The 19820-nt window shown below is 38.8% G+C and overlaps 1 protein-coding gene across 1 annotated transcript in view; it reads right to left on the bottom strand.

Annotated features, from left to right (window-relative positions):
- The window catches only part of LOC150075986 (ribitol-5-phosphate transferase FKTN-like), a 64989-nt gene extending 45690 nt beyond the window's left edge, over positions 1-19299 (bottom strand). Inside the window, exon 1 of the mRNA XM_090387571.1 lies at positions 18738-19299. Coding sequence (XP_090243697.1) covers positions 18738-18866 — 129 coding nt within the window. The 5' untranslated portion in view covers positions 18867-19299. The remainder of the gene's footprint in view (positions 1-18737) is intronic.
- Between the last annotated feature and the right edge of the window lie 521 nt (positions 19300-19820).

Raw genomic sequence — 19820 nt, 5'->3', positions numbered from 1 at the left:
CCTACAATTTAGTTTAAAACTAGTTTAACGTGAAGCAGAGCGAAAACCCGCTAGAAAGAGTATATGGATGGTTAATAGAATACATTTTAATGGAAACGTGGCAGCTCATTTGCTCGACTTTATTTGAAGACAAAACCAGACTTACGAGAAGAGTTAAAAGTTCTACCCATTAGATTTTTGTTTTTTTTACTGTACTCTTCGTTTGAGGTCAAATTTTTTGATAATGTAACGTGGATCTTTATTCATGTATGGGCATGTTTCCAGATACATAATTGCGACTTTCTTTTTGTAACAGAATATTACTGGAGACGCAGAAGAATGCAGAACTGCAGGTGTGTGGAGTGATCCTCGAAAACTCTACCATCCGAATGTGGATGCATCGCTTTAAAAAGGGCCGAGCATTGACTGAAGACAATCCATTGTCTGCAAGAAAGAGAAGCATACTGGAGAAGTGTGTCAAGTCAGTTTTTTGATGGAAGACAGCCGCGTCAGTGTCCATGAGGTTGTTACATGTTTCTCCATATGTAAGTCCATCTTCACCATATTTTACGCACTCAGTTTTTTTTTTTTTTTAAGTTTCCCTTCGGAAAACATCTCACAGACTGCAGCACGATCTGCATTAAGATCAACGCAGTGTTTTAAATCTTCAATCCACCACTAGATTCAGTGTCCCTCCAAGAAGTGTCTTCCGTGATAGTATTGCGGTTTATCACTTGTCACTCGTTTGGAGAGGTCTGGATGCGATTCGTTTAAGGTATGTTGGTGTCTAACTGCTCCTGAGATTCTCCCATCTCCACGAGTGAGCTTTCGGGGCAGAGATTTTGAGGTGTGTGTGTGTGTGTGTGTGTGTGTGGGTTATGTGCTATGTAGTGTGTTGTACCCTTTGTTCATCCGGTCAATTAGCCGCCGAGCCCCTAGTGGAACCCGACGTTACCAGACCTTGCCTCGGGGAGGCTGATCGGCTGATGTTTCTAACGTACTCTGGCAGGTCTTGCCACCTACTTTCCTGGGATTTCAGTGGTCTGCAAGAAAGAGAAGCATACTGGGGAAGTGTGTCAAGTCAATTTTTTGATGGAAGACATGCGGACATGTGTTTTTGTAAAGGGCGGCTCCTAGAACGTGAGTTCAACTCCGCCTCGTATCTCTGAAGAACAGTATCACTATAAATGGGCCATATGTGTGTGACGTCGGTTTGTGTGTATTGTGTGTGTGTTCTGTTGTTCTGTTCTGGCCTCTTGGCTACCCAGAAACATCAATCACCTGGATAGATGATTCTGGGTACTCGTCCACACCACGGAAGGTGGGCCAGTCCCAATAGAGCACGTATTGTCTCGATACGAGACTCTGAACAACCTGATGTTGCCAAAAGGTGGGCCGGATTTCTCTGGGGGCCCACTCCAGAGAGGGGAAAAAAAATAAATAAATAAAATAAATTAAATAAACTAAAAACAGAAACAAAATGTATTTCCCGTGGTGCAAAAAAAAACAAAAAAAAAATAAATAAATAAAAAATAAATAAATAAAATAATAATCATAAACAAATAAATAATTATAATAATTCCCCGTGGTGAAAAAGAAAATATTAAATAGATAAATAAATAAAAAATAAATAAAATAAAATTAATAATAATAAAAAAATAAATAAAATTAAAAATAATAATAAATAAAATAAAAAAAATAATAAAAAATAAATAAATAAAATAAATAATTAAATAAAATAAGAAAAATAAAATAAATTCCCTGTGATGAAAAAAAAAAAGGGAGAGCTGTCTGGCACCAATGATAGTCCACATCCCAGTTGTCAGAACAGAGCACGAGTAAAAAAAATTAAGCTAAGTAAATGAAAAAAAAATAATAATAAATAAATAAATAATAATAATTACAGAATAATTAAATAATTTTAATCCCACAGTGAAGAGGAAGATGTAAGTCGGGGTGCCAGCAGAGAGAGAGTAAGAGAAAAAAAAAAAAAAAAGTGAGAGTGGTTATCTATCCTGCACAGAGGGAGAAAGAAAAGGTGAGCCAAGGCTGCTCCTAGTTCCAGGGCAGGACCCGGAAACAGTGCAGAACGCTGGTTTGAGGAAAAATAAAAAAAAATAATAATAATAAAATAAAAATAAATAAAAAATAATAATTAAGGAATAAATAAATAATTTTAATCCCACACCCTGGCTACAGTGAAGAGAAAGATGTAAATCGGGTGCCAGCAGAGAGAGAATGAAAAAGAAAAAAAGAAAAAAAAATGGGAGAGTGGTTATCTATCCTGCACAGAGTGAGAAAGAAGAAAAGGTGAGCCAAAGCTGCTCCTAGTTCCAGGGCAGGACCCGGAAACAATGCAGAACGGAGGTTAGAAAAAAAAAAAAAAAAATAGTCAGTAGAAGGAGTGACTTTCAGTTGGCAGTGGAATTGTTAATGATCGGCATTTCCACGTCGGCGATTGACGATCAGTGTCCTGCTCCAGGCAAATACCTCAGCTGCAAAGGTCTGGAAGGCTTCGAGGCTGTTTTTGGGTTCATATCAGTTGATGCAGATCTGCTGGTGGGAAGTCCTGGATCTTATTCTGATATCATTGTAATGTACACATTCCAGAAGCAAGTGTTTCCAACTTTCACTTTGTCCGCAAAAGCAGTAGGGAGTGTCGATGAGTCCCAGTGTATGCAGTTTCTCATTTAGAGAACGGTGTCCGGTAATGAGAAAGGAAGTTCGAGGCTGAGGGAGAACCATCGGGCGTTATTTTTAGTGGTTGCAAAGGTTATCTCCGGAAGAAAAGTTACAACCCCTACAGTAGAAGAATCCCATCTGGCCTGCCATACATTGAAGAGTTTATCGAGACATCGAGATTTCTCCTGCTTTACATCCGTAGTTAGTGAGAGTTCTATATCCAGGATCGTTGCCGGAATACCTTTTTTAATTCGATAGCAGAGCCCCTTGTAGATTGTGTAAAGGTCGAGAGGGAGGGTGCCTGCTATAACTTGGAGAGTGCTGTAGAGACTGTACGGCAGATTCGATGGGTAGCCAGTAACATAGCTCTTTGTACAGAGTTTAGCTTTTCTTTCATCTTAATGATGGGAACTCTGTGAAACCAGACCCCGGCAGCATAGGTTACTATTGGGAGAAAGACAGCTTTATAATAAAGAAGGGTTCGTTTTGATAGTCCCCACTCACTTCTTGAGATTCGTATAATTGCGGCGGAGAACTTTTTGGTCTTGGAACTCAGATGCTGTAGATGGGGGAAGAAAGACAGGCGGTTGTCTATTACTACTCCCAGGAATTTTGTCTGTTCTACGAAGGTTAGCTGGGTTCCGTTGATTTTGACCTGGGGAGGCCTTCGTAAGTCGAGTCGGTTTTTAAACACCATCATCTTAGTTTTGGCAGGGTTGATTTGCATTTGTTGATTGTTGTCCAGGTAGAGAGATGGTTGAGTACTCGCTGTGCTATGGATTCGAGGGCTGCTCTAGAATGACCAGCGACCACGATGGTCAGGTCTTCGGCGAATGCTATGATTTTCGTTTTTTCAAAACTGTTACTGAGCCAACTCTGGAGCATATTCCACACCATGGGCCCCAGGACAGAGCCCTGGGGACACCCACGGTGGATGGGTTTAAGGACTTGGTGATATTTTGACTTAACTACTATTGTACGTTGTGAGAAGTAGCTTCTGAACAGCCAGTAAAGATTGTTTGGACATTCTGCTGTGCGAAGACGTTCCAGTGCACTTTCCCATCATACATTATCGAAGGCCCCCTCGAAGTCAATAAACAGAGCGAGTTCATATTTGGATTGCGAAGTTTCCAGATGCAGGATCAAATCAGAGAGGGCATCTTCACATGATCTGCCCTGGGTGAATCCATATTGGGCTGGTGAAATCATACCTTTGGAGAGAAAGAGATTCGTGATTCGGATGGCCATTAGTCTTTCCAAGGTCTTGCCCAGGTTTGCCAGCAGGGCAATTGGTCTGTATGAACGAGGGTTTGTTATTGGTTTATTTGGTTTTGGTATTAGGCGGAGAAGTGCAACCTTCCAGGGCTGGGGGAACTTTGATTTTTGGAGGCATTTATTGTACAATAATAGAAGATGTTCTGGCTTTAATTTGTGAAATCTAATGATGAAGGCATATTCAATTAAATCCAGTCCCGGGCACTTTTTCGTATTTACTTTTTTGAGAACCTGATTCAATTCCAGACCGGTGAAGGGTTCAGCTTGGGTCTGTGTTATATATTCGGCATTCTTCTTCCGGATACTTTTGTGTTCCGGCAAGTCATTCTGGAAGACAGCCGTGTCAGAGTCCAGGAGGTTGTTGCATAAGGTATAAGGTATGTTAGTGTCTAACTTCTCCTGGGATTTCTCCCATCTCCGCGGGTGTACATTGTATCGGGGCCAGAGATTTGAAGTGTGTGGGGGTCATGTGCTGTATATTGTGTTGTGCCCTTTGTTCCTCCGGTCTATTAGCCGCCGAGCCCCTAGTGGGACCCGACGTTACCACACCATGCCACGGGGAGGCTGACCGGGTGTACCACTGTAGCTAGAGTACTCTGGCGGGTCTTGCCACCTACTTTCCTGGGATTTCAGTGGCTAGGACCAGATTTGAGAATGAGATGATCGCTGTTTCTTGAGCAACGGTTGTAATTTTAACAGAGCGTAGGGTTGTTCGCTGATAACTTGTTCTAGGGCCAAATAGGTCGGGCAGTAATTTTGATGTTTTTAGATTTAGACCTGTGGGGAATGCGTGTGTGTGTATATAAAAATATATGTATATACACACACACACACACACACACACACACATATATATATATATATATATATAGAGGTTGTTGCATGTTAAATGGAGGAAAACTATGAAATTAGAGCAGACGCCAGGGAGGATACTTAGTCGCTGTTGAGAGGGGCTATAAGGGGACAATCGCTGAAAGATAAGTTTTCTAATAGGTCGGGCATAAATTTTGATGCTTTTTGAATTTTGACATGTGGGACAGACTTTGTAAGAAGAAAGTGTGGGTGGAAGGCTGTGGGGTTAGAAGTTGGGGGGTCGACAGGGAAGATGGCTCCGGTTTGGCAGTGGGGCATGCCCATGCCCCACAAAAAAATGGGGGGGCTCTTCTCCCCCCAAGGGAAAAAACCGTTCTGCTCAAGGGAGTGCGGAAGTAAGATCGCCCACTGGGCAACCGAGCAGCAGCGTTGTGCAGGCAATTCAGCGTGGTCGACGAAGGTACCAGATGTATCTGGTGTGCACAGCCACCCCGGAGTCATTAAGTGGGTCAGTTCCAGAGTATGGTCGCTTGAAAGGATGTACACAGGACCTCTTCAGAGCGGTCCTTGTTATGGAGTCTGAGACATTGATGCCCCATTCATCTGTGGGTGTCCGTTGGTCAGGTTCCATGATGAGATTAGATAAGGACTGGCATGGGACCAGAGTCCCGACTTGGTAGTTGTTGTAGGTTTATCTTAAGGGTTTTCCATAATTGGTAAGGTTTGGTTACGTTTGACTGATGTTTCAGTCTCTAGACTTATGGTGAACGGTTCATCTTCTTCCAAAAAGCTCCTGGGCAAAAGAGGAGAAAGCGTTATGTTTCTTGAGATTCTAGGAGGAAATGCTCCTGGTCTTTGGGGTTGAATTGGATTCATGGCAGCATCTGATAAATCAGATGCTGCCATGTTTCCGGGAGACCGCAGGAACAGGAAACGTTTTCCGTCAATCCCATTGTGATTAGCTTCTCTGTTCCTATGTGTGACTGGAGTAATTTCTAAAGGCCACTTTAGCATTAGCATATGATGCAAGAAAGCAAGCTTATGCAGCATCAGCCAAAAAAAAAAAAAAAAAAAAAAAAAACCCTTCCACTTCACCGCTCCGTTTGTTCGAAATACCTGTCCAGCTGAGCCTTAAATTTATTTAGGCTATCAACTTCCACAAGGGATGGAAGTCTGTTCCACCAACCAACTACCCACTTCAATCAAGGTTATAGTTAGCCGAGCCCTCGTGGGTAGCCCAGTTGGTAGGATCGCCGTCCTTCTCCCACACTGGGTGGAAAAGACCAGAGTTAGAATCCCGTCGATGAGGGGAAGAATTTTTATGGTGTTTTTGCATAACATGGTTGAGTTACTCGGTTTCAGGCGAGGGTAGCATGGTTATTTCCTACGGGAAACTTGAATTTTTCGTCCAGAAAACAATAAACACACAATTTAAAGACAGTATATACGAGAAACATGGCCTTAGTTGCCGATGTTCTTAAAAAATCCAAAAAAACAACAATAGTTAGCCGATCGCGGGCAGAGGGAGTAGAATTTCTCCAGTTTTTCAACCTGCAACAACATGCAAATCGCCGTGAACGCACACTTGTATAGACAACACACAGCAGCGCAATATGGTCTAAGTCGCGGATGCGCCAAAAAACCCTACAATAATAGCAGCCTCCAAGAAATTAGCTAAAACTTTCCAGAAGTGGGTGGAAGGTCCTGGGAAATACTGTATGTGGCTATTGCCAGAAAATGTCTTCTAAAGAGTAGTTGGATTTTCACAAAGTAATAAAACAATATTTATGGTGGAATTTTTGAAGTGGTATTACGTATTATTAGCTATATGGTGCAAGGAAGCCCGAGGCTTATGCTGCACTAGTCAAAAAAAAAAAAATTCCCACATTACCCTGAGAGTGAGAGAGAAGGGAATCACCAAGAAAGAGAAGAATGATGATATCCATCTCAGGACCCTGGGTTTGCCAAGCCCATACTCACCAGATGTGAGCCCCTTGGGACTAATTCAATGCAGTAGCGGTCGCTGGCGATTTCAACTGGTAGGCGAAACTAGTACTGTAATTGCAGTTGATTTTGCCTTGGCTTAACTTTGCCATCTGCAGAGAAGAGCTCAAAAGCGTCGATAATCGATATACACACACATGCGTGGGTATTTGCGTGGATCGCTTCTTTCAGGTGAGCGAGTATATTTTGGCAAAAGCAAAGAAATACGACTATCAGTGGGTAAAAGCTTTTGAGAAGTGAAGAAGAATATTATATGGGAGATTAAGAATTCGTTTAAAGAAAAGATTGGTACGACGCCTTGTATGGAGTGTACTTTATGAAGCAGAGTAATGGAAGGCATTAAAAGAGCTGAGACGTGGGCATGGAGAAAAATGGAAAAGAGACGTTAAAGATTAAGTTTTTCGATTTATATATCAGTAATATACAAAATGAATCAAATTAGTAATTAAAAGATAAATATAAAAAAAGTACTTACTTTTTTAGAGTAACTGTGACGCTGCCAATGGCACTAGCATTTCATAGCCAACCTCCATTGCTGCAAAAGTCACCACAGATATGCCAAGGGCGTTTTACATAGTCATATGTTTTAAATGACTGAATAGTCTCACTCAATACTCAATTATGTGAACTGCATGTATGAAAGCAAAATTATACAAATTTCTCCAAAAGTGTGAGCAACAGAGAAATATCGTTTACATTTTCATAATCCACTTTATAAGTAAAGTATGGAAACTCATCATAGAACATTATGAACCTATCAACGAACATCAAAATCCTGTGTTAACTCCTTTCATATAGAATCAGTGTCCCTTTGCCTCAATTGTGTCCTGCCCCTGTGGGTAGCATAGTCGGTATGATCGCCGTCCTCCCCACACCGGGTGAAAAAGACCCGAATTTGAGACCCGTCGATGATGATAGGAATTTTTATGGGCCTTTTTCACAACATGCCTGAGTTAGTCTGTCTTAGGCGAGGGTAGCATGGTTTTTTAACCCGTAAAATCGGGTTTTTCATCCAGCAAATAGAAAATCTGCCTCAGAATACACGCAGTTTACAGACACGGAGCAATATGGCCTTAGTCGCTGATGCTTCTAAACCCTGCTACGATAATAATAATCTTCTTCGATCATGATAGAAAGATTACTTTAAAAGGCCTCATTAGAAGAAAGTTGGCAAATTACAAATGCATTACCACGATTTTTCCCACGTAATACCTTAGATATATTTAATAGCATTGAATTAAATATGTCCCACTCATATTTTGCACACAAAAGAAATACAGATTTGCTTATATACAGATACTTATGAATTTTGAATTATCCGCATCTTTTAATACTTTAGATTTGATTTTGTATAAATTTATATGTGAAAATTTTGTTAGAATTATATGGTTGCAACTGATTTGCCCTTCTATAGTGTTACTCGAGTGTTGGCATTCGAGGTGAGTGGACGCGCTTCGTCAGGGCTACTCAGTTTAAGTGGATTGGATTACTGTTGATTAGTGCTTTTAAATATTTGATTTATTTAGATATTGTTGGATTATTTTGTTATAGGTTTTCCTGTAACAGTTTGATTTTTATAATATTATAGATATAATTTTTTAAAGTTAATATTCATTGATATTTAGCTAATTTTATAATGGTAGTTACGAGATCTGCCTTAACACGTCACAGGGTATCGTGACTCACACGGAAATAGCCTATGGCGATTTACGGGTGAGTCATGATTTAATCCGTTGCGAAACCTGTGGAATGTTTTCTAAGGTCGACCTGGTGACTAATCATAGCTCACTTGGGGATTATTTTCTTTGTGATCGATGTAAGGGGTGCACCGATCTTAAATTACAATTTGGTGCACTGATGGAACAATTTGAGTCACTGAAAAAACAGGTTCTTGCCCTCGAGAATAATGCATCTGGGAGTTCGTCAGGGACTCAAGACTCCAGCAATCTACCAAGTGATGCACACCCGATTCGGGCCTCAAAACAGAAAAACCAAGTGCAAACTACTCTGGTTAAAAAGGACATTGTTTTATTAGGAGACTCCATTGTCAGGGAAACGGGGAATATTTTTTGTAATAAGGATAGGTGGAGTAGAACCAGGGTATGTCTGCCGGGAGCAACTATTAATGATGTCACCAACAGACTGTCAGATTTTAATGGGGGTAAAGAGAATATTATTATTCATGTGGGGACTAATGACATTAAACGTACACGATCTGACGATTTGTTCGAAAAATACAGGACCATGCTGAGGAAATCCGCGAGCTAGGCCACAATGTCTATGTGTCTGCAATTCTGCCCAGACACGATAGGAGAGATTATATGTTTAAAGTCTTGTGGTTAACTCAAGGCTTGAAGGACTCTGCAAGGCTTTGGGGGGGGGGGAAATTTCTATCAGCATGGTCCACACTTGAAGGTAGAAGGAATTTGTTTTGTGGAGATGGTATACACTTAAGCAAAGGTGGTGCAAAAGTTTATGCCAGTATTATTGAGGATACCTTAAAGGTTCAGGGAAACTGCTAGTTGGGGGGGGGGGATGTGGGTAATACTGACACGCGTTTATCTGATAATATTGGTCAAAGTAACTCTTGCACATACCTCAAGAGTTCTTATCTGTTACCACAACTGGACATATTATCTAGAAGTTCTGGGGGCAAAAACGTTTCAACTGAGAGGGTAGCTAATGCCAGCCAGGGAAGAGAGCCTAAAAAACTTCAAAGGATTGTGTTAGGGTAGTTAAATATACAAGAACAGTAAGTCTTAATTGTTTATATAGTAATGTTAGAAGTGTCGTCAATAAAATGAGCGAATTCGAACTGCTGGTTAAAACAAGTAACGCGGACATAATAGGGCTTACGGAGACGTGGTGCTACCCGGAAATTGGGGATGATGAGTTTCAGTACGGCTTGTATAATGTATTTAGGAAGGATAGGGTAGAGAGAAGGGGTGATGACGTAATGCTTCTTATCACAAGCAGCTTGAGTGCGACGACAGCTTTCCCGGATTCAGACGTTTCACGAGCTAGTATAGAATCTGTACGGCCTCCGTAGCCGAGTGGTCAGGAGCGGGAGTGCAGCGGAACACGCTCTTTGAGTAGACCTGGTTCAAGCCCCTGACTGCTAAATACGCTCGATCTGCCAACCCGCACTGGACCAACGTGGCAGATTATGGTCCATTTCCCTCAGCATGAATTGTTGAGGAGGCTTCCATCCTGCAGTGGGTTGATAATGGCTGCAATTTACTTTTTTTTTTTTTTTTACGGTGTGAGATAGTTGGAAACAAAAAGGTATAATGCGAGTAGGAGTAATCTACAGACCAGGTGATTGTGAAGATTATGACAAAAGCCTCTACATGTAAATGGAATGGGCAAGTAAGCGTCAATGCCTTATTATGGGTGATTTCAATTTGCCTCTAATTGATTGGAGTAAAGGGGAAGGAAACTCGACAGGAGGAACAAAATTTTTAAATCAACTAGATGACTGTTATTTGTATCAACATGTCAGGGAAAGTACTAGAGAAAAGAATATCCTAGACCTCATCATCACACATGAATCAGATGACATAACAGGGCTGACAGTAGAGGAACCAGTAGCAGGAAGTGATCACGGAGTTCTACGGTGGATGATGACGAGAGAGGTAGCAGAAGTAAAAGGCAAAGGAATGGGTTTTAATTTCAGAAAAGGAAATTACGATGCCTTAAGGTGCTACATGGCCTCTATTAACTAGGTAGACATAGCACAGAGAATGAATATATTTTAACAGAGAATATATTTTAACTGTGGTATACTTTTAAAACATTAATCACAGATGCCTTGAATGCGTATTTACCATTAAAAAAAAAAAAAAAACTCCACGAGGAGGGTCCCAAGTTGGATGAATAGTGAAGTTGCCACATTACTTGAGCAGAAAAAGGTGGCATGGAAAGGTTACAGAGCAATAAAAAGTACTGAAGCCTATAACAGCTACAAGGTGATCTGTAATAGAGCCACAGAAAAGGTTCGACAGGCAAAGGCAGTTTATGAGAAATCACTAGCAAACAGAGCAAAGAGGGGGGGGATAAAGAATTCTCACATATATAAATGCCAAGAAGAGCAGGACAAACCAGATCGGACCTTTACGTAATTGAAAGGGGATAGTATTAAATACACCAGCTGCCATTGCACATGAACTCAGTTATTTTGCATCGATATTTACAAATGAAAAGCCTTTTGTGGCAATGGGAAATTGTGGGAGCGAAGTTAAAAAATATGTAATTAATGATATTGAAATTTCGCAAGATTATTTAATGAAAAAAAAAAAAAAAAAAAAAACTTTCGAGCCTACAGGCCAGAAAGGCTTCTGGAGTTGATGGAATATACCCTATAATCTTAAGGGAGGCGGCAAGTGAGTGCATTGAACCATTGAGGCTAATTATTTAGATTTCAGCAAAGCTTTTGATTCAGTCCCACATGAGCAGTTGCTTTATAAGCTGGAATCACTGGGAAAATCATTAGATGGATAGCAGGATGGCTTCAGGGCAGAGGGTTGTGATAAATGGCTATTGCTCAGATTGGGTTGATGTAAGAAGTGGGGTTCCCCAGGGATTAGGACCACTGTTGTTTTTAATTTTCATAAACGACATTGATGAAGGGGTAGAGGGCGTGATGTCTAAATTTGCAGATGATGTTAAAATTGGTAGAGTAGTTAATGATCACTGTCAAGCTGAGCTTCTTCAGAGAGACCTAGATAGACTTCAGGAATGGTCAAAAAAAAAAAAAAAAATGGCAGCTATGCTTTAATCCAACAAAGTTTAAGGTATTACACCTGGAAAAAAACAGTAATCCCAAAATAACTTATTCACTTGGTGGAGTTCAACTAAACCCAGTACTGGAGGAAAGGGACTTGGGTGTTACGATATGGTCAGACATGAAATTCTGAGCATTGTAAACAGGTTGCAAGGAAGGCCTATGGTTTTCTATCGAACTTTTGCAAGTAGAGATAGGGACGTGATAATCCCATTATATAAGGCTTTTGTTAGACCACACTTGGAATACTGTGTTCAAGTATGGAGACCGCACCTAAAGAAAGACATCGAGCTTCTTGAAAGGGTGCAAAGAAGGGTAACTCGCCTGGTGAGATCGGCAAAAGGGCGTCCTTATGACGAAAGACTTCGAATATGTGGGTTGCAGAGTTTGGAAACTAGACACCTTAGAGGAGATTTGATTGAGGTGTTTAAGGCTCTGAGAGGCATCAGTAAAATGAATGAGGACGAAATTTAAGATTATAATTATGCTAGAACTAGGGGACATAAATTCAAGTTACGGGGGGAAATGTTTAGTTGGACTGCAGGAAGTTTTATTTTAGCCAGCGAGTTATAAATTACTGGAATAAGTTGCCTTCATGGGTGGTAGAGGCCGACAGTTTGGGGAAATTCAAAGGTCATCTGGATAGTACCTTCGGGTGAGGGAAGCGCATAGGATGATAGGTTTAATTTCCTTTTCTTTTATTATTATTTATTTTAATCGTTGTTTTATTCGTTTTTTTTTTTTTTTTTTTTTGGCTGGTGCAGCATAAGCCATAGGCTTTCTTGCACCATGCGGCCATTACTAATACTGTCAAGTGCCATATACAGTATATGTATTTTTAAACTGAAATAAATAAAATAATTTTTTTTAAAAAAACAGAATCCTGTTAAAACAGTTTAATGTGGAAAAAACAAAATTTTATGCATCTAGAATTGACTGCTACACAAAAACGTCGGTTAGGATTGACCTATATTACATACTTTCTCCTCGACTCCATTTTCGTACGTGTTGTTCTCAGCGCAAGGCAAACAGGTCTTGGGTTTATTGTTTTTCAAGAAAACGTCCATTACAGTAGCGTAGCCACCCTTTTTCGGGTGGCAAAGAATATGTTCGGGGCCCCTACTTAATGAAAACTGCAAAAACAGGAAACAGCAAAAACGCCGGGCCCTTAAAGGGCCCGGAGTCAATTGCATTGCCTGCCTACATGGTAGCTATGCCACTGGTCCATTACACAGGGGGGAATTGAATGAAGGGTCCTATGGCATCAATTGCAAGTTTCTTTTACTATTTCAAATTTCTTTTCACAAAAAACAAAAATAACAACAAATTTTTACTAGATTAATATCGGTTAATATTAATTACAAGCATAGACAAGGGATCATTAACTTATCAACTGAAATACTATTTATGTTTTTTACTTTAAAAAGGTGATTGTCCTTCGAATGTAGACTTAAAATTTTCACTGCTGTAGTATGAAATGTCTATTGGATTAGAATTCAGTGATTTTCAAACTTGTTTTCGCAGCATAACACTTTTGCAAATTTATATCTTCCGCGGAACCCTAATAATCTTTAAAAATTGTAATAATTAACAATAAATTAAAAGCAGCAATATGTGTATAAATTAACTAAAATCAAGCAAAGGTAAAAAAATAATAATAATGAAACGTTTGTAGACGTTCTGGGATTCCCTTTTGAAATCTCCAGGTTCCATTGAACACACATTAAAGAAAAAAAAAAACTCCAGGCTGTGCTGAAATATGAATATTTCTTTATTCATGTTAAAATATTGCATGTATACTCAAAAACCCTCAACTTTTATAAACCTACTTTCTATATTATCAAAACTAGAAACAGATGAAGGGAAATTTAATACTTTAGTCTTAATTTGCTCAGGTTTTCTAATGAGCTAAACAAATCGAAGAGTGTCTGGGCTCTTTGGAAATTAAATCCAGTGATATAACACCACGCAGACTACCAACGGATATACTGTACAGTATTTGTTTTCGTGTCCCCAGTATTATAATCCTAACGCCACCACAGCATTTCCATGTCGCAGTAAATGCGTTCTGGTTTTTTTTTTTTGTTTTTAATTAAGACCCTTATTTTCGTGCTGTATGGAGCTTATTTCCCTCCCCTCCTCTTTCCCTCGAGTCCAATAATTTGTTTCGTGTAAACATGAATATAGTGGGCCAAGTTACAGTGTATCACCAATAGCAGCCGATCGTCTACTTCACTGCGCATGATCATTTACTGTTTTAGGTATCTTAGCAACTAAGCTGTTTGTTTGCAAGGTTTGTGATGCTGGATAGCATTCCAAACGAACGAGTCGCGTTGGCCTTTTCCATTCTTCAATGAATTATTCAAATCATTCCTTACTCCCCATTTTCGTGCAAATTGGTTCATGATTATTATTTTTTTCATTTGAATGGAAACTGGATGGATTTGGTGGCTTTTATTTCTTAAAGCCACCAAATTCAAGATGTGGCTAAACTGAAGCAGCAGGAATTACACTACACCATGTTTTTCTGATGGGTGGAACAATTACGATAAAGAACTTGGTCAATTTCTGTTTCCGACTGCACACTAAAAACACACCTAGAAGGCAACTATAATGGCTGCAGAGAAACTTAACAGAAACTAAAGAACAAAGTAATCTAAGGCCACATAGACTATATAAAACAATAACGTACAATTAAACCCTCAGACTTGAGTTTAACTGCATTTTGGTTTTGTTCTGTTTCGAACCGTTATTATAATCTTATTAAAATACCAGAAACCAATATTTAAATATTCTTGGGAGATCAGTGAGTTGTTTCTTTAAAAAGTGGTGAAGCCACGTGCCATGCACCAACTATAAAGATGCTAAAAGATTTATTTATCTGCAGAGAATCAACAAAAGGACTGTTTGTAGCCTTCATGTTTACCTATAAAATTATAATTCTAAACAAGACAAATCAACTTTGTTGTCTGGGTGCTCCGCTTTTGAAAGTCTGCGCAATTTCTGAGAAATGAAACAAACTCACTGCACACGTTTTATCACAGACAGTTCAATGACGTGCGATATTTCTCAATCAGTTAATCCATTGATCAATACAACTTATTATTGTACAAAAGATAAAAGTGCTAATACCAAATAGATATAAGACTAATGCGAGTCGTTGCGTGTTTTGTAGAAGCTAAGAAACATCACCTAAACAGTTGTTACTATTCCTTGTCAATTCTGCATTAGGTCTTTTCAACCTTGAACTGTATTTACGAAATCGTTCACCTTGAACGATTTCGCACAGTTCTGCGAAATTTCCGGTCTATTCAAATATTGGAGCATGCTCATTTCCGTGATCATTCAAGGACATCAATTTAACATTCAGAAGCAGAACATTCTAAAAAGCTCTGTACGCACCAGGCTATCATATTTTAAATTATGTAAAGTGGATTATGATATGTGTTGGAACGTCATACCAAAGTGTTGCAAGTATGCTGGCAACATAAAAACCAGTCGAACTGATGGCATCTATCCTCCGTAATTCTTCCAAATCATCAACCGGATATGAACAATCCAACTAAATACATTTGTGAGTTCATTAACACGCAGGAAGCACATAAAACCAATTCTTTTTTCTTCCTTGCGATGTAATTTTTGAAATAAATGTGAAAATCTTTTTCAGACTTTCACATTTGCTTGCACGCTCTTAGTCACCCATCCAGTAAGAATAAGTATGCTTACTGTTACTATATTACAAGCAGTCCAGATACTTTTTGAACAGACTTCGTAAGCTATACCTGACTCGACGTACATGATCGCATTTCTAACCATGACTATTGGTCCAATTACTGAATAAACCTGTCCTTATGAGAATTCGTCAAGTAGATTAATGGCAAATAACTGGTTATGAATATACTCGAAGGAAAATAGGTGTACGATATTTCTGTTACTCTTGCGTTTCTTTCCCAATAAACTGAAATGAGTTAGTTGAGAAAGAAACGTGAATCAATAAAATTTCATGTGAACACTAAAATTCTGTTATCTCAAACAGAACCAGTCTCAAGATCTGTTTGTGGGGAAGAGGAATATACTCCCCTGAGGGTTACACAAATCTACACATAAAAAACAGGAACTCTACTTGGAGATCTACAGATCCATTTTTGATAATCTGTCTCATTTATTAAGCTGTGGTAACAATCGGTGTTAAAATAGTTAATCCAAACAGGTTTTACATACATACTCGAAACAGATAGAATTGTGTAATACAATGCAAGTACTGTAATTACGGATAACAAAGTTAAGTCATTTGATTAAATATCAAACTTAAACAGTTATTATATGCTAGTTTGGAGGTGAGAAAAGAGAAAGTACAGCCTAAACGGAATTTTAGGATGCTCAATGGGTTAAAGGCAGGTCATAATCAGGTTTTACCGCCCTTAATCAAAACTAGACAGCAAGGAGGGTAACCGGTCAGTGGAACCTTCGTCAATCAAGCCTATTACTTTTTAAGACTACACAGTTGGTTTGATTAGTCACACCTGTGACACATTATTGCCATAAAGAAACGGAACATGTATTTGTACAAGCTAGAACTTGAGATGCAGACCATTATGAATGTATAGTAATAACACTTCACAAAAAGGAACTGCCCTAAAAAATTACATCGAAGTTGTAACAATATAGCTGTTTCTGCAAGGTACTACACAAAAAGACTAATCCCCTCCCCCATTTTCAGTTTGACATTCCAACAAAGTTCTTCCATCTTACTGAAACAATACAGATCATCAACTCCAGAAAACTTCTTTTCCACTGCTTGAGAGGTCAATGCGACAATTCAATCAGTGGCTGAGCATTACCTTTTGTGGTGAAATTTTTGGAAACAAGCTCCAAAACAGATTGCGTGTTGATGCTGTTTTGTTTTCACGTCAAAACGATAGTGAAGTGTGTATTGTGTTTGTAAATTGCATTATTTTTTGGCCTGTTTATCTATTTTGATATAAAAAACCAGAGTTGGTTGTGGGGGGAGGGAGTCGCCAAATTAATTGTGCGAAAAAAATCCCATAAACATCCAACTTAACGGGATTCGAGGGTTCTATTTGATGCATTTTTTTTTTTTTTTTCGTACAATGCGCAAATTGTGTTGCAGTAACTTTCCAAAATTCTTGGTTTATTCTCTGATAACTGACATCGAAGACTTCAGGTCTCTTCAATCGGAGCTACAGCCAGCCGATCTCAGACAGATGGAGAAGGGGTTTCCTATGAACTAGGAGTTTTTCATCCACCACAACATTTTTGTAGGAGTGAGGAAAGCAGCTTGTGTGTGCGTAAAGTGACTTTCGAAATTATCTGCTATAAATTTATATTAATATTTGTATAAAACCGAGTTAATTAAGCATTATCGTCCTAAAATTCGAAATCTAAACCATAGAACATCAAATTTATAATTAAAAATACGAATGGGTTGAATATTTACCCTGAGTTTGGTTTAACTTTTAAAATTAGTCTGATTGGTTGGCATTTATAATGTATTTTTTGCAGGGTAAAGTCTTGATGATTAACTGCTGTGCATCAAGACTATCTTTATCATAACAAAATAGTCTTAATTTGTAAAAAGGTACTTCGCACCCAGACAATTTCGATCTCCAACTACATACCACAAAATACGAGGTCAGTTTCTGTTACCACATTAAGTGTCTTAAAATTAAGAGTATTTTTTTTTAAAACATTTATTTAAAACGTAAACACAGTTATTTAAAAATAAGAATTAGCAATACCATGTACAACGCTTGAATTTTAGTTTAGTTTGTTATTAGCAACATCTTTGGCTAGAATGCATTACTTTATAAAATCCCTTGATAGACAATTTCGATGTAGTCATTCCTTGGAACTTGAGTTTGCCTAGCTCTTGATAATTGTTAGTCATTTGCGAAAGCGCACAAATAATTTAATTTAATTGAAAGTGAAATTTTATTTAATAAAAAGCTTCCTGGTTCAGACTTTTGGAATAAGGTTTATCTTTGTAAATACAAGCCAATACAAATCAACATCGTAAACAAACACATTCAAGAACGGTTTTTTATAATTATAAGCATTAGCAGAAGCAAATGATGCAAGAAAGCAAGCTTATACAGCATAAACAAAAAAAAAAAAAACTTCCCATTTCACCCATCCATTCGTTCCGATAGTTTATCCAGTTCCTCCTTGAATTTATTTAACCTGTCAACTTCCACAACTACAAATGAAAGTTTGTTCCACCAATTAACCACCCGCTGGCTAAAGGCAAATTTCCGCACATCTATTCTACACCTATCTTTCCTCAGTTTGAATCTATGCCCCCTGAGGTTTGTAGTCTGAGGAAGAATCCCATCAGTATTCAGCTTGCTCAACCCATTCAAGACCTTATACACCTCAATCAGATCACCTCTCAGGTGCCTAGTCCCCAGACTCTGCAATTTGCAGAACTTAAGCCTTTCATCAAAAGAGCACCCCTTTATTCCCTTCAACAGTCCTATTTCCCTTCTCTATTATAATAGAGAAGGGAAATTATAAGTACGGTATTTACTAATACATATTTACATTAATTAGAATGGTCTTCTCTTTCAATCCATCATTTTGGTTTTCGATATTTTTAAAGGAGTCTCTTTAAAATCTTACACAATAAGAGATTGCCATAAGCTTCATATGGCTCCTTCAGTATTCATTTCGGACTAGAATCAACTTAACCCCGTTGTCACTGACTCGCTCCCATCTCTAAACATTAACACCGGTATTCAGTTTCCGTTGCATACCTTCCAACTGATATTTCCGCGTGACAATCTGAAAAGGCGTGTATAATTTTTCTGCTCTCACCAGTTGAGGAAGATGTCGCAAGCAGGGAGAAATCATTCCCGGTTACGCTTCAAATTCACCGAAGAAACTTCTTTTCCTCTTCGTTCATTCCACCGTGCCTCTTTCTTTAATATAACATTCCTTCATATTAATTTTCTGAAAACCGACCAGGAAATTGAACTTAAAATATCGACAACTTTATATAAGTTCATTCACTGTCAGTATTAGAGCACTGTAGGTTACAACAACCCTTTGTATTTCGAGATTAATTAAAATAAAGTGGCAAACTATTTTTATCCGCTGTCATCCAAATGGATAAGAAGCTAAATAAAGTCTCCCCGAGAATTCTGAGCATTTTACAAGTACATATACTAAAGTTAGCACTTACCTCTTCCAACCCAGAAAATGTCTTGCGAAAAACTTCGGTGTTGTGACAACCAAAAAAGAAAATGATACTGGTAGTTGCTAGCCCTGTTACGAGCAGCAGAAGTTGACGATGGGATTTAAACATCAACATATAAACCAACCAAAAAAAAAAAAGTAACAGAACCAGTTGTTTACAGTATCCTCAAAACGCAAACCTCCAAACGATAACTGTTGCGGTATTTCATCACCTGAGCTTTTCGTTTATACTCTGTGGGAGTAACTCGTGCCCGTCCCACGTGGCTGCTAGCGTCACCTTCCTGCTAAAAAGTGCACCAAGTGATCACCAAGTAATCATCGTCTGCACCTGACCACACAACTACACTGAGCACGCTAGCCAACATTGATTACTTTCTAAAGTTCGGTTTCCATCGTTCTCATAGGCGCCCTCAGTTTCACTGGAGGGTGTTTTCCATGCTACGTAACAAGCCAACTCTGCACGCAATTAGATACAGCTAAGTTCTCAAAGCTAGTGACCCGAACCGTGAATCGTTACTACTGTCAACTTCGCCGATGTCTTCAAACGCAGTTACTAAACTTCACTGACGCTACCCAAGCCATCTAATAGCAACTATGTAGTTGTTCTAATACTGGATGACGTCACTAGCCAAAACTGGATACGAAAGACACGGGGTACACTACTCTGATTTCTTATTTCGCACGAGTACTGTGTTTATATGAGAAAAATTGCTGTCTTACTTTTCAACCCTTTCCCAACTGCCTTTTTTCGGTTAGTCCTTGACCTTCAAACCATCGATGCTTATAATTCGTAAAAAGTTGACCACTTTAATAACATTTACAACCAACAGATACAGAAACCATAAGATACCAATTCAGATTTTTCATCCCAAATCTTTAGAGAATATATTGCTTAAAAAGCTAATATAATAGGTAGCTTATACCAAACCAATCAGAATTTATGCAGTTTAATCTCCTCAGAACTTCTTCACCCCTCTTGCTTTCAGATGTGCCATTTCCCTCCTTATTCCCAGTCCCGAAATACTCTTGGAATTTTTTTAACGTTTTTTTTAACCCCCCAACATTGTTC

This window comes from Mastigoproctus giganteus, chromosome 13 (assembly GCF_048544385.1).
Source record: "Mastigoproctus giganteus isolate SK-2022 chromosome 13, ASM4854438v1, whole genome shotgun sequence".
NCBI classification, from domain to species: domain Eukaryota; kingdom Metazoa; phylum Arthropoda; class Arachnida; order Uropygi; family Thelyphonidae; genus Mastigoproctus; species Mastigoproctus giganteus.
Note: the sequence above shows the minus strand (reverse complement) of the source record. Positions and strands in the feature narration are given on the sequence as shown.